Source organism: Torulaspora delbrueckii, chromosome 4 (assembly GCF_000243375.1).
Source record: "Torulaspora delbrueckii CBS 1146 chromosome 4, complete genome".
NCBI lineage: Eukaryota > Fungi > Ascomycota > Saccharomycetes > Saccharomycetales > Saccharomycetaceae > Torulaspora > Torulaspora delbrueckii.
In genome coordinates, this window is record NC_016504.1 from 219,525 (window position 1) to 233,901 (window position 14,377).

The window sequence follows — 14,377 nt, forward strand, 5'->3', positions numbered from 1 at the left end:
ATAAGTTACAATAATTACCTCATTCATTTAAGTTCGTACAAATACGTAGGGACAAAGCTGCCCTTGTCGTTTCTTACCCACAGAATATCATCTTTCATCGCTATGTCAACACTCGAGTTTCCTCGACTGATTTTAAACACAGGTGCCAATGTATCTTTGTGTACTCCATACGGGAGTTGAGTATATTGACCTTGCAATTTCTGAAGTACGTAAGCATTTTCGGCACAAAAGTCTTCAACCACATCCTTGAAATGCGGGACAACTTTACGCATAGGAATGTTCTGAACTGTGTAAGTCCCTGTCTTAGCAGTTTCGGTTGGTTCCTTGAGCTCCAACCGCAACCTTCGGAAGAGATTGAAGGATTCGTCATGAATGGGTTGATGCGCACTATCATTAAGTAATGCCATCGTCTTTCGTATCTCTTTCAGCTCGATCTCTATTGGGGTGGCATCTCGAAACATTGCATTGATTTGCCAGAAAAACCAATGCTTTGCCTTCGATACATCTTCTTGTTCAGAATAGATTAGCCATTGATAAAGTACTTTGTTGTATTCATTAAACATAGCAGTGATTAGTGTGTTGTAAACCTCATCGCTGAAGTAATATTGGTATCGCTTAAGCATTCTCGAATAGTAAAGTGAGCCTTCCTCGATAGAGGCCGATTCCCAATCCTCTAGCTCGGCTAGAGGATCAAAATGCTTTTCCCACAATTGGTCCAAGAATTTGGGCAAAAGCTTACTATCCACCACCTCGTGATATTTTTTGCCTAGCAGTTCTTGCATAAACAATAAATCTGCTTTTCGGATGACCTCTGAATCTCGATGATACCATGAATCGCAGTAGTTACTCAACTTCTCAACTGCTAATTCTTCCAACTTATTTCTGGTTTGGAGCTTCGTTATTACTAGAAAATCGAATACCCATACTCGAGGAGGAAACTCGTCATTCCCTGTGATATTCCAGGAGGCCAAAGCCCTTATTAGCTTTGGATATATGAAAGTTTCCAGAACATAATCAAAACAGCTGATAAATTTTAATAAAGGTTCGAAGTCTAACATCAAAGATATCATCATGTTTGTCTGCTCCTTGTTGACTGTGAAGCCTTCCCAAAATTTGAGGAATCTTTTGAAAATGAGCTTGTAGATCGTACTTTGAGTCCTATTGAGTTGAGTCGATGATGTATCCATTTGGTATCGCAAAATCTCGGCGAGTCCTACCAACTGATCCAAATTTTCAGAGGTAGGGACAACTATGTCATCTTGCATCAAGTATTCCCGTCGCAGTATATTAGCTAGCAAACTGTCGACTAAATCGGTATCTGAAAGGCCCATAATACAGTCTGCCTTGTTCAAAATTGTGCTGTTTTTCTTCAGTGATTCATCAATATCATATAGTAGTCTACCTTCATCATCAAGTTCCGCTACTTCAGCCTCTAATATCTTGATTCTATCATCTATAGTCGTGATTCGCTCCTGTCCATTAAGTAAGGAGGTAGCTAGACGTTCCAGCTCCACCTTTTGATCAAATGATGTTGAGGATATCCGTTCCAAGAACCCTGGTGAAATTTTGAGATTTAGCTTTGACTGCAAATCACTCAAAATTCGATTTAGCTGTGTTTGATGTCTATCTTGTACTTTATTATCCTTTGACATAACCTTGACATCAGATTTCTCGAATGCAACATCGTGAGATCGAGGAGCCTGCTCTTCATCATCTGAGCTGTCATAACGCTCATTATACTTATCCCCCAGACTGCTCATCATTCCAAGACCCACACTGGGCATTGGTCTTTGCTCGGCTTGGATGGGATGGGCAATACCTGATCCGTCCTTCCCCAGACCTTGACCTGCAACATAGCCCATCTTCGAAAGAAGCTTGGCTCCAATACCATACTTCTTACTCATTTCTGTACCCCCATTAGTGAAGAAATTGGGCTTCTTGTCTCCTTCATCTTCAGTTCTGTCCTCATCGCTATACCCATAGGGATCCATTCGGTTCTCAAAGAACCGACAATTCTTCTCACTTGGCATCGACAGCGGATATTTAGAATCTTGAGCAGATCGCTGGCACCTTATATCGTGTTTCGCATGGGATGTTTGTACGTACAAGGTCTTTTAGTTTAAGCTATTTTTCAAGCGATGCCCTCATAGGATCAGCATTTAAACTTCAACAAAATACTACTTAACAATAGAAAGAGCATTATTACTGCTTTAAACGGTATGAAAGAGCCAGATCTTGAGTTATTTGTCTCTAATGCTAGGAAGACCCTAGTAGAAGCACAAGTTCTTTGCCAGGAGGCTAGTATGAGAATATCGGGTGCCAAAGGTAGCCTGTCTCGATGGCAGCAGGAAGTATCCAAAATAAAGTTTATGATTATCAGTCTGAAAAATCAGGGAGAGTTTCTCTACAAATGCATACTGAAGGTGGGAATTGGGGAGAATTTGATCAAGAAAGAGTGGTCACAGGGTTTGCTGGTGGACCTGATTGACAGTATGAAAAGTTGGCAAGAGCAGTTAACTACACGGATTGCCCAGCTGGATGGTGTTGATAACAAACTAGTGAGCTCTGATGATAATGGAGAGCATGTTAAGTTGGGAGATTTTATTCCAAAGGAGAATGCACATATTCTGAATGAGAGATTAAAAGAAATACCGATCATTCGCCGTCAGATTGATAACATAAAATCACAATACTCAAATATGATGAAGAAGGTTCAAGAGCAGGTAATTCAGACCAAGTTGAAGAATCTTGAGACCTTGTTTGAGGAGAAATATGGGCCCTCTTCGACGGGCAGCATTGAGTTAGGTGAGAGTTATCTTTTAGAAATGACAAATTTAGAGCATGAATTAGTAGAATATTTGAACTCTCTGACGGATCATTTTGACAAATGTAGGTTACTTCAATCAGGCGAATTACAAGGCCAGAATAAACAAGAATTACTGGAAATTGTGACGAGAGACAATAGCGAGTTGAGTTCCGTTTTGGTGACATTAAGAGACACTATAGAAGATGTCGATAAATTACTCCTAAAATTCAGAATTACTTTAGAGAAGAATATGGCTGATGGGAACCAGCTTCAAACTGATATACAAAAAAATGTGAGCGAGTTCCAAAAATATCAGGAATACCTTGTAATCTTTAGGGATATCTCTGAACTGATATCCACTTTTAGGGAAACTTGCCTGCAGGAGATTCAAGTTACGCAGGAATTATGTGACTTTTATGAAAACTTTGAGGCCAGTTACTATAAGCTAACTGAGGAAGCAGATCGCAGGCGTTCTGTCGCTAAGCAAATGGAAGATTTGATATCTGACTGTGAAAACAAATTACAAAAATTGAGTAATGATGACCACAAAGCTCGTGAGAGGTTCCTGTCACTAAACGGAGATTACTTGCCAGAGACCATTTGGCCAGGTAAAATTGATGACTTTACGCCCCTATATTCATTGCAATATACCATCAAGGACATCTAATATAAAATCGCATATATACATGGGAATAGTTTAAATGACAATGCATTTTTAACTACCTATAGTGTCTCTCCAAATCACTGAATTTTGCAAAGATTTCCTCGCTGGTGAGATGCTCCAACTTTCTATCCTGCCTCGTTCTTATAGCAAACTTCGAAGTTTCTACCTCTTTGTCACCTATTATGATCAGATATGAATAATCCTTCATCAACGCATCTTTGATTCTATAACCGACCGGCTCGGCCCTATCATCGATATCAACGTTGAAATGAAAGCTATTCAATGGCACAGGCGTATCATTTTCTGCGTCTGCTTCGTGACGCAGATATGACACCAATTCTTTCGATGCTTTCATTTGATCATCTTTCCTTGTGTTCACGGGAATCACCATTGCTTGACGCGGACTCAACCAAAAAGGCCATTTGCCCTCGCATGAATCTATTAGCATTGCCATAAATCTCTCCAACGATCCAAAAACTGCCCTGTGAATCATTATCGGTCTCTTATAAGTATTATCTTTATCTTTGTATCTCAGATCGAAACGCTCTGGAAGCTGGAAATCTAATTGAATGGTTGCCACCTGATGATATTTCCCTGTTTGATCTGACACTTTGATGTCAATTTTAGGACCATAAAAGGCACCATCTCCGTCGTTGAGCTCCCATTGTTTTCCAGTTCGTTCCAATACTCCCTTCAACACATCTTCAGCGTGATTCCACATAGCTAGCTCACCGATATAACTCTCAGGCCTTGTCGATAATTCCATCACATAGCTTTCAAACTGCGAATCTTTCCCCAGTGGGAATATCTTGGTATAACACATATCTACAAGCTTTAAGCATTTAGCAAGCTCTTCTTCCACTTGTTCAGGGGTACAAAATATGTGTCCATCATCCTGATGAAACTTACGAACTCTTGTGAGACCTGAAAGAGCACCGGATGCTTCATTCCTGTGTAATGCTGAAAAGTCAGACAACCTAACTGGCAATTCACTGTATGATCTATCAAACTTCTTGAAAATTAAGCAATGCCCCGGGCAGTTCATAGGCTTCAATCCATATTCTTCCTTGGAACTGTCATTTCCCTCTACACGAAACATATCATCTTTGTAATTATCCCAGTGTCCTGATTGTTCCCATAGTGATTTTCTGTAAACCAACGGTGTCACTACTTCTTTAAACCCGTATTTATGCTCCTGCTGTAATTTCATAAACTGAACCAGTTTATTGAATATTTTGGTACCGTTGGGTAGGAAGAATACAGAACCAGGTGAAATTGGATCTGTAAAGAATAACCTTTGTTTGTTCGAGACATCATGAGCAGTTGTAGCATTGGTCGAAACCGCCGGCTTGGTAGAATACATTCGGCATCCAAATGATCGACATGATGTGAGGCGCTGGCGCAGCATTGAATCTAACAATGGAGTATTACGTCCCAGATCAATACCTTTAATGGTCATCGATAGTACTCTTTAAAGCGCGCCCTACATTAACATTTAATATTTCGGGTAACGCCAAATTTGAAAATTTTCAACATATAAAGATGCCAATTCTTCTAAACTCACTTTTACTTCTCTTTATTCTCCTTTTAAAGATACCAATCATCAGTAGTGGTTAATACTATCTCAAGATAATATTAATTACAATTTATTATAGAAACCTAAAGTTTCTTTCGTTTGTGTTCTTCCGCCTGACGGCTGGGAACTGCAGAGCTCGTCTCTGCAGTTTTTCGTCGTTGGGCTAGTTAACACTGGAACTCTGAATGATTGATTCAAATACAATAACCCATAGCTGAATGGATTTTGACTACTTCCAAACAAGGTAGGCACAATTTCCATTTCGTTTCCGGTTTCTTAGATCATCATCTGCTATGACGGGGCATCTCAAGCTTGCTTGGGGTGAGGTGTACGTTTCCAGAGAATTGCATAACGCGGTTTGAAAGTTTGGATTCTACAGTAACTTCTCTTCATGGTAGGACATTTTTCTTTAATTCGTAAAACATTTTGCTTCTTACTTACAGGATTTATTAATTAGTGGTAGATTATTGTTTGGACGGATCAGTGCCCTTTTGGCTTGTATTCGGAGGCTGTTCTGCTTTCTCTTGTTGTGCCAACTCCCATTTGAGCCTTTCAGCAGCTCTGTAGATCTTACTTTGAAGATAGAAACTACCACCTTTCTCGGCATCGTTGACATCGAACAGATACTTAAACCTCTGATTGATTTTATCCAAGTTTAAATTCTCCTTATCTTCCATATTCAAAATCTTAGAACTCTCATCGAGAGTTATGCCACCATATTCAGCACTAGCTGAACCGGCACGAGCTGCATTAGCACCTTGCTTGACAGTCTGCGATGCGGCTTGTCTATAGGCTTCAGCAAATGCCTTACCAAAGACACTTGCTCCCGTAATGACCACTTGTATGAATGCCCTATGAGCCATAATTGCTTAGGATGATATCGACTCTATTGGACCTGTTATTGACCTCGAAAGAGTGGTGATGAGTGGTTAAACTGTCCATCTTGAATTGAAGATCTTCAATTCCTACGTGCATCCGTGGAAAGCGATAATTAATTTGATGGAAGATTCAATATACAAGTTAAACTATGATTTAAACGGTACTACAAGTCACCTATGCTGCTTCTTCCTGTAGTCTGCGAAGCTCAATTTCTTCTTGAGAGTCCCCTTCGAGTTATCCGCGAGGTCCGGTAGACTGGCAGCGCTTGACGAGTGACTTCTCTCTTCCGGCTTCGCGCGAGCAGATATGGACGGGTAGGACGCTGACTTGTCTGAAGCGATCGCCTGAGTATCTGGTGGGTTTGCGGATGACTCTGGCGCAGCTCGCTTGCCAATTTCTGCCCCGGTCGGGTATTTGAGAGGTACTTCTAAGACGATTGGAATGGGCAACTGGCTGATATCAGCGACCTTGGACTCATCGTATTTAGTTGGATCAAATGTTGATGAGCTAGCATCAACACTATACTTTGCATCTTGCTTATCCATTAGGCTCTGCTTGTATGGTTTAATACCATTTGCTGAACCTTCAATGACGGCCCACCATTGGCGGGCGCTACAGCCGCAAGTGATCGCTAGTTTTTTCTCATTGTAATCTGCTAGAACTTTTGGCGCTCTTTCTTCGTTCTCCAACACTTCTTTAGCCATTCTTGATAAGATGGGCGGTTGCCTTCTTTTCTTGCCTTGATACTGATTTAAGATTTCATTTAATTTGTACCTGTTATTCATCTTGGATTTTACCGTTTTGTAAAGGCTTTGTGAAAATTTCTTCACTTTTTGTAGATTGCAGTCCTTGTTGCTATTCCCACATGCGCAATCGCATACACCTAGGACAATGTCGATAGAATGTATGAGAAGATACTTATCCGGATCGTTTAACGAGTCAAACGTGGCTGTACCGTTGATAATCTGCCAAATAGGATGACGCAAATCCCATTGCCAACCTATATGTATCTCTTCGCCATTCTCAATATCTCTCGTTGCCCTCAACACGAATTTCAGCTCGTTGGTGGCTGGCATTCTGATCGTAGCAAGCTCAACATTGGGTTTACAACTTCTTCTCATATACCTGGCAACATTCCCACACAGCCGTGCATCAATGTGAATGGGCCAATGAGGATGGAATAGGACCCTCGGCTTGGTAGTCCCCCAAATTCTGTAATGGTTCCTTGGATCCAAAAGATAGCTTTTTTGAAAATCAACCTCACCCAAAAATTCACATATGAAATCATTTCGACTGCAATCTTCTGACAAATAGAGCCCCAATTTTGCGAACCCGGGAAAGATTTTGACACTGCTGAGCTCAGCATATGGTTTCACTGCAGTTGGTATAGGTTTAAACTCATCCTTATTGTAAGGTATAACCCAATCATCATCGTTATGTTTTTCGATGAACAACCCGGCATATTTATCCTTGAACTCATTTTTTTCAATGGGCAGATACAGGGCTAAGTAAGCATCCTTTGCACTTAAATATAAAGCGTTGTCCTTTTTCCTTTTCAAACCGTTGCCAAGTGCTATATCCCCATCTTCTTTCCTCTTTTTAACATTAGTCTCTTCTGTTGCTTCTTCAAGCCTTTCCATATTATCATAATCAGCTTGACTTTCCTCTCCCTCATTATCATTATTAGTTTTATTGCCATTGTTATTTCCCGTACCATTTGAATGTTCATTATTATTAATTTCCGTTGATGAAGTCCTTCTATAATCATTACTAGGATCAGTTGCATTTCTCGCATCACGATGAGTTGAATCAGAATTCTTATTACGATTCTGCCTTTGTAACTTTTCCATTTGTTTCCTCCTTGCCCTCTTGGGGTCCAATTTCCTTGGCTGACATGTGTTACACAGATGATGTTCAGGTGCCGTCTCTATGTCTCTGATATTAAAACAGATAGCATGTTGCCACCTATTACAGTGATCACACTGAATGGTGAAACCATCGTCATCGCTGAAACCGCAAATACAAGATATTATACCGGAATCGATATCGACAATATACGAATCTGGAACTGGCCATTCTCCCATCACGCGAGAATCCACACTTTCATTAGCAGGTTCTTCACGGCTAGTCTTCCTTCTTTGACCTGGCTTCAACGGGAGTGGGACTGTCGCGGCTGCGGCTAATGCAGCAGCAGCTACCATACCTTTTTCGCTTATATTGCTTCTTCCACCACTAGTCGGAGATACAGATTCCGATCGTATTTTATCCTTGCCGTCTCGAGGCAGTAATGCTATAGATGCGGGTCCCAGAGAACCTCTGGGATTACCAGGAGAAACATTCTCGCTTTCAGCTCGTGAAATAGGTACTGTATGGGGCTGTTGCATATCTTTATCATCGTTACCACTACTTGCCGTTCGGGTCTTGGAGAACATAAGCAGAGTTGAAGCATCTTCCAGGAGTGATTGTTCATCAGGACCTTTCGCGCTCATCCTATGCCTAATGAGATAATCGAATCTGTTAGACAATGAAGGAAGAAATAGATAGACTCACACTATCAAGAAAATCAGTCTTATTCTTTGCTAGTTAAATAAAAAATACCGTTTGGGCAATTTTGACCATCACACTAAAACTGTATAATGCGATTAGACCACAGAATGTGAGAAACGAAGAGCTAAGAGGGATCTTCGGTTCGTATGCTGAACGTATTCCAGGGAGCCGTAAATGGTTGTAGTACTCAACCACTTCTGCCAATCAATGAGAAATCAAAGTGATAAACGATCGCGCATTTCAATCGATTTGCGAAAGTCGTATAAGCAGACCGTCAGAAAAGATAGTCAATAGTAACCGTATTAATGAATGGGATAGATTTGACTCAATGCAAGTGTTGTGCACCATTAAACGATTGAGACAAGCTGCTGCACTGCGAGGCTGCAGAGAATCTCAACAAGTGGCTTGACAAACGAGCGGTATTTTTATCGGTATTGTCTAGTTCTACTCTCAATGTAGAGTAAACGGCCACGTAGGTGAGGTGGGATCCCTGTAAGGAGTTATGGTTTGATAGATAGCTATGGAATCGTACCTAAAAAGTGATGTTGCCGAAGTGCTGGTTTGTCTCCGATGTCAATTCCATATTGTTGCTGTCATTGGGGTGATTCACGTTTGTCATATCTTTTTGCAACAGGAAGCTTCTTGGTATGGCGTTCATGTTGGTATTATTCTTAAACGAGTCATCTATCGACATGTTATCCAGTAAACGATTCACTGGCTGTATAGAGCTGTGATCAGAATTCATTAAGACGTTATTGTTCAACAAATGAAGTTCCTGATTGTGACCATTATCTTGATGGCTATAATGAACGTAATTCTTGTCACCGGACTCATGCTGAGTATTGAAAAAAAGATCGGTATCACCTTGCTTGTTCATTGCGTCGATATCATCGGCCAATTTTTGTAAATTATGAATCGAGTCACTTGTGAATTTGGTATTGGAAGTTAAATTTGGTAAATTCTGAACTAGATGATCATTTTCAAAAGTGTTTGAAATATGACAAAATTCAATATCATCCTGATTTTCTGATATTGTAGAATCCGTATCAATTTGTGGTGGTGGATCTATTGGTACATTATCGGTATGATTTTTCAAAAACTCATTTATTGAAAAGGTTTTCTTCGCCAAAGGTTCATCATCAATGATATTCATTGGTCTTGATGAATGAGAATTATCCAGTTCCTTTGAATGGAAAATCAATTGCCTCTTACTATGAGTTGATCTAGATGAATCTATACCCGCAAAGATTAGTGCCTGTTCAGTGTTTGTTGTAATTGGGGTTGGAGTTTCTCTTAAATCTGCTACGGTATTTTGGAAAAAGGGCATTAGACATAAATCTCTTGTAGTAGCTCTTTCATTCGGGTCCCACTTCAAACAAAGTCTTACCACGTCAGCTAAGGATTGTAATTGTGAGCTAGATATTAGCTCTTGAAATCCTGTACCTTCGACGTAAGGAAATTTCATATTTATCCTTTGGGCAAGGTTTTTGGCTGATTCCCATTGCCCTCCATTCGATACGTAACCAGTTCTAGCACTCTCCCTGGTGGAGTGAGGAGTACCCAGTACTTCCAAGATTTTCCAAATTTGATCCATTTCGTTTGAACCTGGGAACAAAGGTTTGAAGATTGTTATTTCAACTGCAACACAACCAAATGCCCAAATATCTAAAGGCCTTGAATAGTAACCATTTCTCAGCAAAATCTCAGGTGACCGATACCAACGAGTAGACACATAGGCCGTATATGGATTCTTATTTGTAACATGACGCGCTAAACCAAAATCTGCCAATTTTACGACATAATTATCGGTATAGTTGCCCTCGATTAGCCATTCTTTATCAAAATACCTTGTGCTTGGTGAAATCAGGATATTCTCTGGCTTGATATCCCTGTGAAAGAAATTTGAATCATGAATATGATTCAACCCCGCGAGAATCTGTGCCAAGATCGATTTTAAGGATGGTATGGAGAAAACCCGACGCCTTCTGTGTCTCATCATTTGATATAAATTTTGTTCCATAGCTTCCATAACGATATGTAATTGGAAATTTCTATCATCGATGAAAATCTCAAAGATCTGAATCAAATGCTTATTTGCAGGTATCGACAGGATAAATTTGATCTCTCTGACTCTAGTATAATCATGTAAAGTTGACAATTTAGTCATCATTGTCTTAATCGCGACTAAACCTTGTCTCTTACATATCGAATTCTCATGTTCAGCATCAATTTGATTCATCAAAGTCCTTCTGTAAAGTTTTGAATCATCTCCATTACACTGAGTGATATCGAAATGTGCTCTTGCTAATGAAACAGAACCAAACGAACCGTTGCCTAACTCCTCAATGATTTGGTACCTTCCATCGATAGACCTCAGCGGGATATACGAAGGAGGATTGTGAATGTCGGGAGGAGTTACAGGCACAGAGTCCTTATTGGCCTTTCTACTAAGCATTGGCACACTCACTTGAACAGCAAAAGAGGTAACAGAAGAACTTTGCAAGTTGGATAAAAAGGTTCCCTTTATATAGGAAACAATTTATTTTGTAATGTGTCACAAAGATCACAATAGGTAATATTAGCCGCCCATCTTGTTCCACCCTAAAACATCACATAAGACGAGACACTGACGCGTCATCGAAAATCTGTTCAGCCACTCTGCTTTACGCGTCCCACGCTTAAGGCAAAACAAGGCTGAAACGTCACCGTATCAAGCGACCCAATTTGAAACGCGAATCTGAAACAATATGCAATTACCGTGTTTCAGGATTTGTCTCAGATTTTTCAAAGCCTCGATCTTTTTTGCTTCTTCGTTTCACGATGACGCAAAGAAAAAGCATTACGTTATGCTATAAATACAAATTGCATTCTCGATAACGTGCAAAAAATGATCCTCGATCTATCTTAAATCCTTTCCCACAGCAGACATCGGTCAACATTTCGTGATCTGGGTCAAACATCCTGCATTTAATTAGTAGCATACAGATATATATATATTCACAGTTGACTGTTGCTTATCAGTTTGATCGAAACTTGACCTTTGTAACTCGGTAAGGGATGTCAGGTCCAGAGAAAGGAAAGAAACCTTCGTTTCTTTCAAAAATTGATAAAAGTCACTCTAGTAATTCTCATGTTGCAGCTCGTGATGAATCGGACTCTGGTTCTGATTTAGAGTTTGAAGCTGGACGTTCTAATAATTTGCCATCTTTCAAACAGCGGGATGCTGCTGAGGGTTCCAAGAGCAAACAATTAATCGAATTAGATGCTGCAAGGACCATCAGACATACATCTGCTAATTATCAGGATGATGGTGAGGACGATGGAGAGCTGGATAAACATTATCAGGAAAAAGTAGCTCGTTTTGGTGGACATAGATCGTCTACTTCGTCATCAGAAGGAGAATATAAGAATGTGCGGTTCAAATCCAACACGGAAGAGTATGAAGATGACAAGTCAAATAGATCTTCACATTCCTCGAGGTCGTCTGATGATGAGGACAAACTTGACCACTTTAAGCAGTTTTTCCATAGAGGAGCCTCCCAGAAACGTGGAATGAGGAATTTGAATGGTGATGATGATGAAGATGATGATGAGGAGAAAGGTGTTCTATCCAAGTTTATTAACAACTTCTCACAGAATGGTGGATTAGCACCGGGATTTTCCACTGAGAAACAGAAAGAGAACGATGATATTGAAAAACAGGCAGAGGAGAATGACATTCCAATGGTTGATTTCAGTGAAGCGGCACAGCAAATCGTGCATGCACATTCTGGTTCCAATGAAAAGCAGACGTTGACTGCACCCGATAGGACAGCTTCCGATGGTGAAACGGCCTACGAATCGGGATCTCAAACGCCAACTAGTCACTCTTCATTCGTGGCAGCTCCAATGGAACATTATATTGAAGGTGAACAGGGTGATGACGAAGCTTATGGGGACGATTACGATCCGTTTGTCGAAAATACCGCTTATGTGGCCCCACCTACTAAAGTTAGAGGCGGTGTTCTTGGTTCTCTGTTGAAAATGTACCAAAACGAAGATCTCAATTCTACCTATTCCTCTGTTTCGCTCAATGACTCTGATACTGCAACTCCTGCGCTAACTCCAACTAGCTCAAGGCTAAAGTTACCAAAGGCAAACAATCTAAAGAAACTGAATCCAATTCGTAAGAGTAATGCTGAACTAGGAGAGGGTTCTAAGAGTGATTTACCATCTTTCAAAAATACCAGACCAAAAGGTAAGAAGTCTAGAATCCCTAAGTTTAAGAAGAAAATGGCTACTGAGGCAAGAATTACAGTGCATATTGCAGATCTTTTGCAAAGACACAGATTTATCCTGCGGATGTGTAAATCTCTGATGCTTTATGGTGCCCCTACACACAGATTGGAAGAATATATGATTATGACTTCCAGGGTTCTCGAGATCGATGGACAATTCTTGTATCTACCCGGTTGTATGATTGTTTCGTTCGGTGACGCAACGACGAGAACTTCTGAAGTTCAGTTGGTCAGATGTGCTCAGGGCTTAAATCTATGGAAACTACATCAAGTGCATACTATCTATAAGAGAGTGGTTCACGACACAATGAGTGCAGCAGAAGGTAACGTTATCATCGACAAGATCCTGCAGGACAAGAACTTGTATCCACCTTGGGTTTGTGTGTTTTTATATGGATTTTGTTCAGCTACGGTCACACCTTATGCTTTTGGTGGTGATTGGATCAACTTGGCCATCTCTTTCTTCATGGGTTCCTGTGTCGGTGCTTTGCAATACATTGTCTCACAACGCTCTAACATGTATTCAAACGTTTTCGAAGTCACTGCATCCGTTGTGGTGAGTTTCTGCGGTAGGGCCTTCGGTTCTATTAAACACGGTATTTGTTTCGGTGCCGTAACGCAGGGCTCACTGGCGCTCATCTTACCGGGGTATATCATCTTATGTGGTTCTTTGGAGTTGCAAAGTAGAAATATCGTCGCAGGATCTGTGAGAATGTTCTACGCAATCATCTATTCGCTATTCTTGGGTTTCGGTATCACTCTAGGAGCTGCGCTATTCGGATGGATGTATAAAGGTGCTACGAACGAAACCTCTTGTTCATACCCAATCTCGCCCTGGTTCAGATTCCTGTTCGTCCCAGCTTTTACTATCGGTATTTCACTCATCAATCAAGCTCACTGGACCCAGTTACCAGTGATGACCATCATCTCATGTAGTGGTTACGTTGTCACCTACTGGGCGGGTACGCATTTCCAAAACTCGACAGAGTTCACAGCAGCTCTTGCTGCATTCCTCATCGGTCTGATGGGTAACCTATATTCAAGAGTATGGAAAGGTCTGGCAGTTTCCGCCATGCTACCTGCCATCTTCGTTCAAGTCCCATCAGGTGTCGCTTCTCAAAGCTCTCTACTGTCAGGTTTGCAAAGTGCCAATCAACTAATAAACCACAATGGCACCAGTGATACAGCAGATCTTTCATCATCCATGTCCTTCGGTATTACCATGATTCAAGTCTCCATTGGTATCACCGTTGGCCTTTTCGCATCTACATTATTCATCTACCCATTCGGTAAGAAGAAAACAGGTCTATTCAGCTTATAAACAATCTCAAAGAATAGCCTGCCATATAGCTAGTCAAATAGCTTCTTATATAGTCATTGACCATTTCTTTATCAAATCTACTTCCTACACGTGACTTTCTTAGCTTATGGCCATCGAGATTTTTCAACTTTTGAAAAATTTTATATAGATTATATGCGATGAGCATCAACTTTCAGCACACTGATAATATAATTAAAGACCATTTCTTCGTTGATTAATTAGGCTTATAGGACTATCATGTCATCATTGAAGAGCCAGTTAGCGGAAGTGGCTGCTAATAATGCTACAGTTGCTCTAGATCGAAAGA

General features: G+C 40.6%; 7 protein-coding genes across 7 annotated transcripts; 2 read left to right on the forward strand and 5 right to left on the reverse strand.

Moving 5' to 3' along the window:
* Nucleotides 1–23: 23 nt before the first annotated feature.
* SPP382 (mRNA splicing protein SPP382) lies at nt 24–2,030 on the reverse strand (the record flags this gene model as incomplete). The annotated part of the gene is made up of 1 exon (XM_003680864.1): nt 24–2,030. The coding sequence occupies one exon, from the start codon at nt 2,028–2,030 to the stop codon at nt 24–26; it is 2,007 nt and encodes a 668-aa protein (XP_003680912.1).
* A 189-nt stretch (nt 2,031–2,219) lies between these two features.
* ATG17 (protein kinase regulatory subunit ATG17) lies at nt 2,220–3,473 on the forward strand (the record flags this gene model as incomplete). The annotated part of the gene is made up of 1 exon (XM_003680865.1): nt 2,220–3,473. The coding sequence occupies one exon, from the start codon at nt 2,220–2,222 to the stop codon at nt 3,471–3,473; it is 1,254 nt and encodes a 417-aa protein (XP_003680913.1).
* Nucleotides 3,474–3,525: 52 nt separating this feature from the next.
* MST1 (threonine--tRNA ligase MST1) lies at nt 3,526–4,929 on the reverse strand (the record flags this gene model as incomplete). Its single annotated transcript, XM_003680866.1, has 1 exon — nt 3,526–4,929. The coding sequence occupies one exon, from the start codon at nt 4,927–4,929 to the stop codon at nt 3,526–3,528; it is 1,404 nt and encodes a 467-aa protein (XP_003680914.1).
* Nucleotides 4,930–5,510: 581 nt separating this feature from the next.
* On the reverse strand, nt 5,511–5,909 carry PAM16 (import motor complex subunit PAM16; the record flags this gene model as incomplete). Its single annotated transcript, XM_003680867.1, has 1 exon — nt 5,511–5,909. One exon carries the CDS (start codon nt 5,907–5,909, stop codon nt 5,511–5,513), a length of 399 nt encoding a protein of 132 aa, XP_003680915.1.
* A 186-nt stretch (nt 5,910–6,095) lies between these two features.
* On the reverse strand, nt 6,096–8,414 carry TDEL0D01210 (uncharacterized protein; the record flags this gene model as incomplete). Its single annotated transcript, XM_003680868.1, has 1 exon — nt 6,096–8,414. The coding sequence occupies one exon, from the start codon at nt 8,412–8,414 to the stop codon at nt 6,096–6,098; it is 2,319 nt and encodes a 772-aa protein (XP_003680916.1).
* Nucleotides 8,415–9,004: 590 nt separating this feature from the next.
* Nucleotides 9,005–10,927, reverse strand: IME2 (protein kinase IME2; the record flags this gene model as incomplete). The annotated part of the gene is made up of 1 exon (XM_003680869.1): nt 9,005–10,927. The coding sequence occupies one exon, from the start codon at nt 10,925–10,927 to the stop codon at nt 9,005–9,007; it is 1,923 nt and encodes a 640-aa protein (XP_003680917.1).
* A 602-nt stretch (nt 10,928–11,529) lies between these two features.
* PRM10 (pheromone-regulated protein PRM10) lies at nt 11,530–14,070 on the forward strand (the record flags this gene model as incomplete). Its single annotated transcript, XM_003680870.1, has 1 exon — nt 11,530–14,070. The coding sequence occupies one exon, from the start codon at nt 11,530–11,532 to the stop codon at nt 14,068–14,070; it is 2,541 nt and encodes an 846-aa protein (XP_003680918.1).
* Nucleotides 14,071–14,377: the final 307 nt, after the last annotated feature.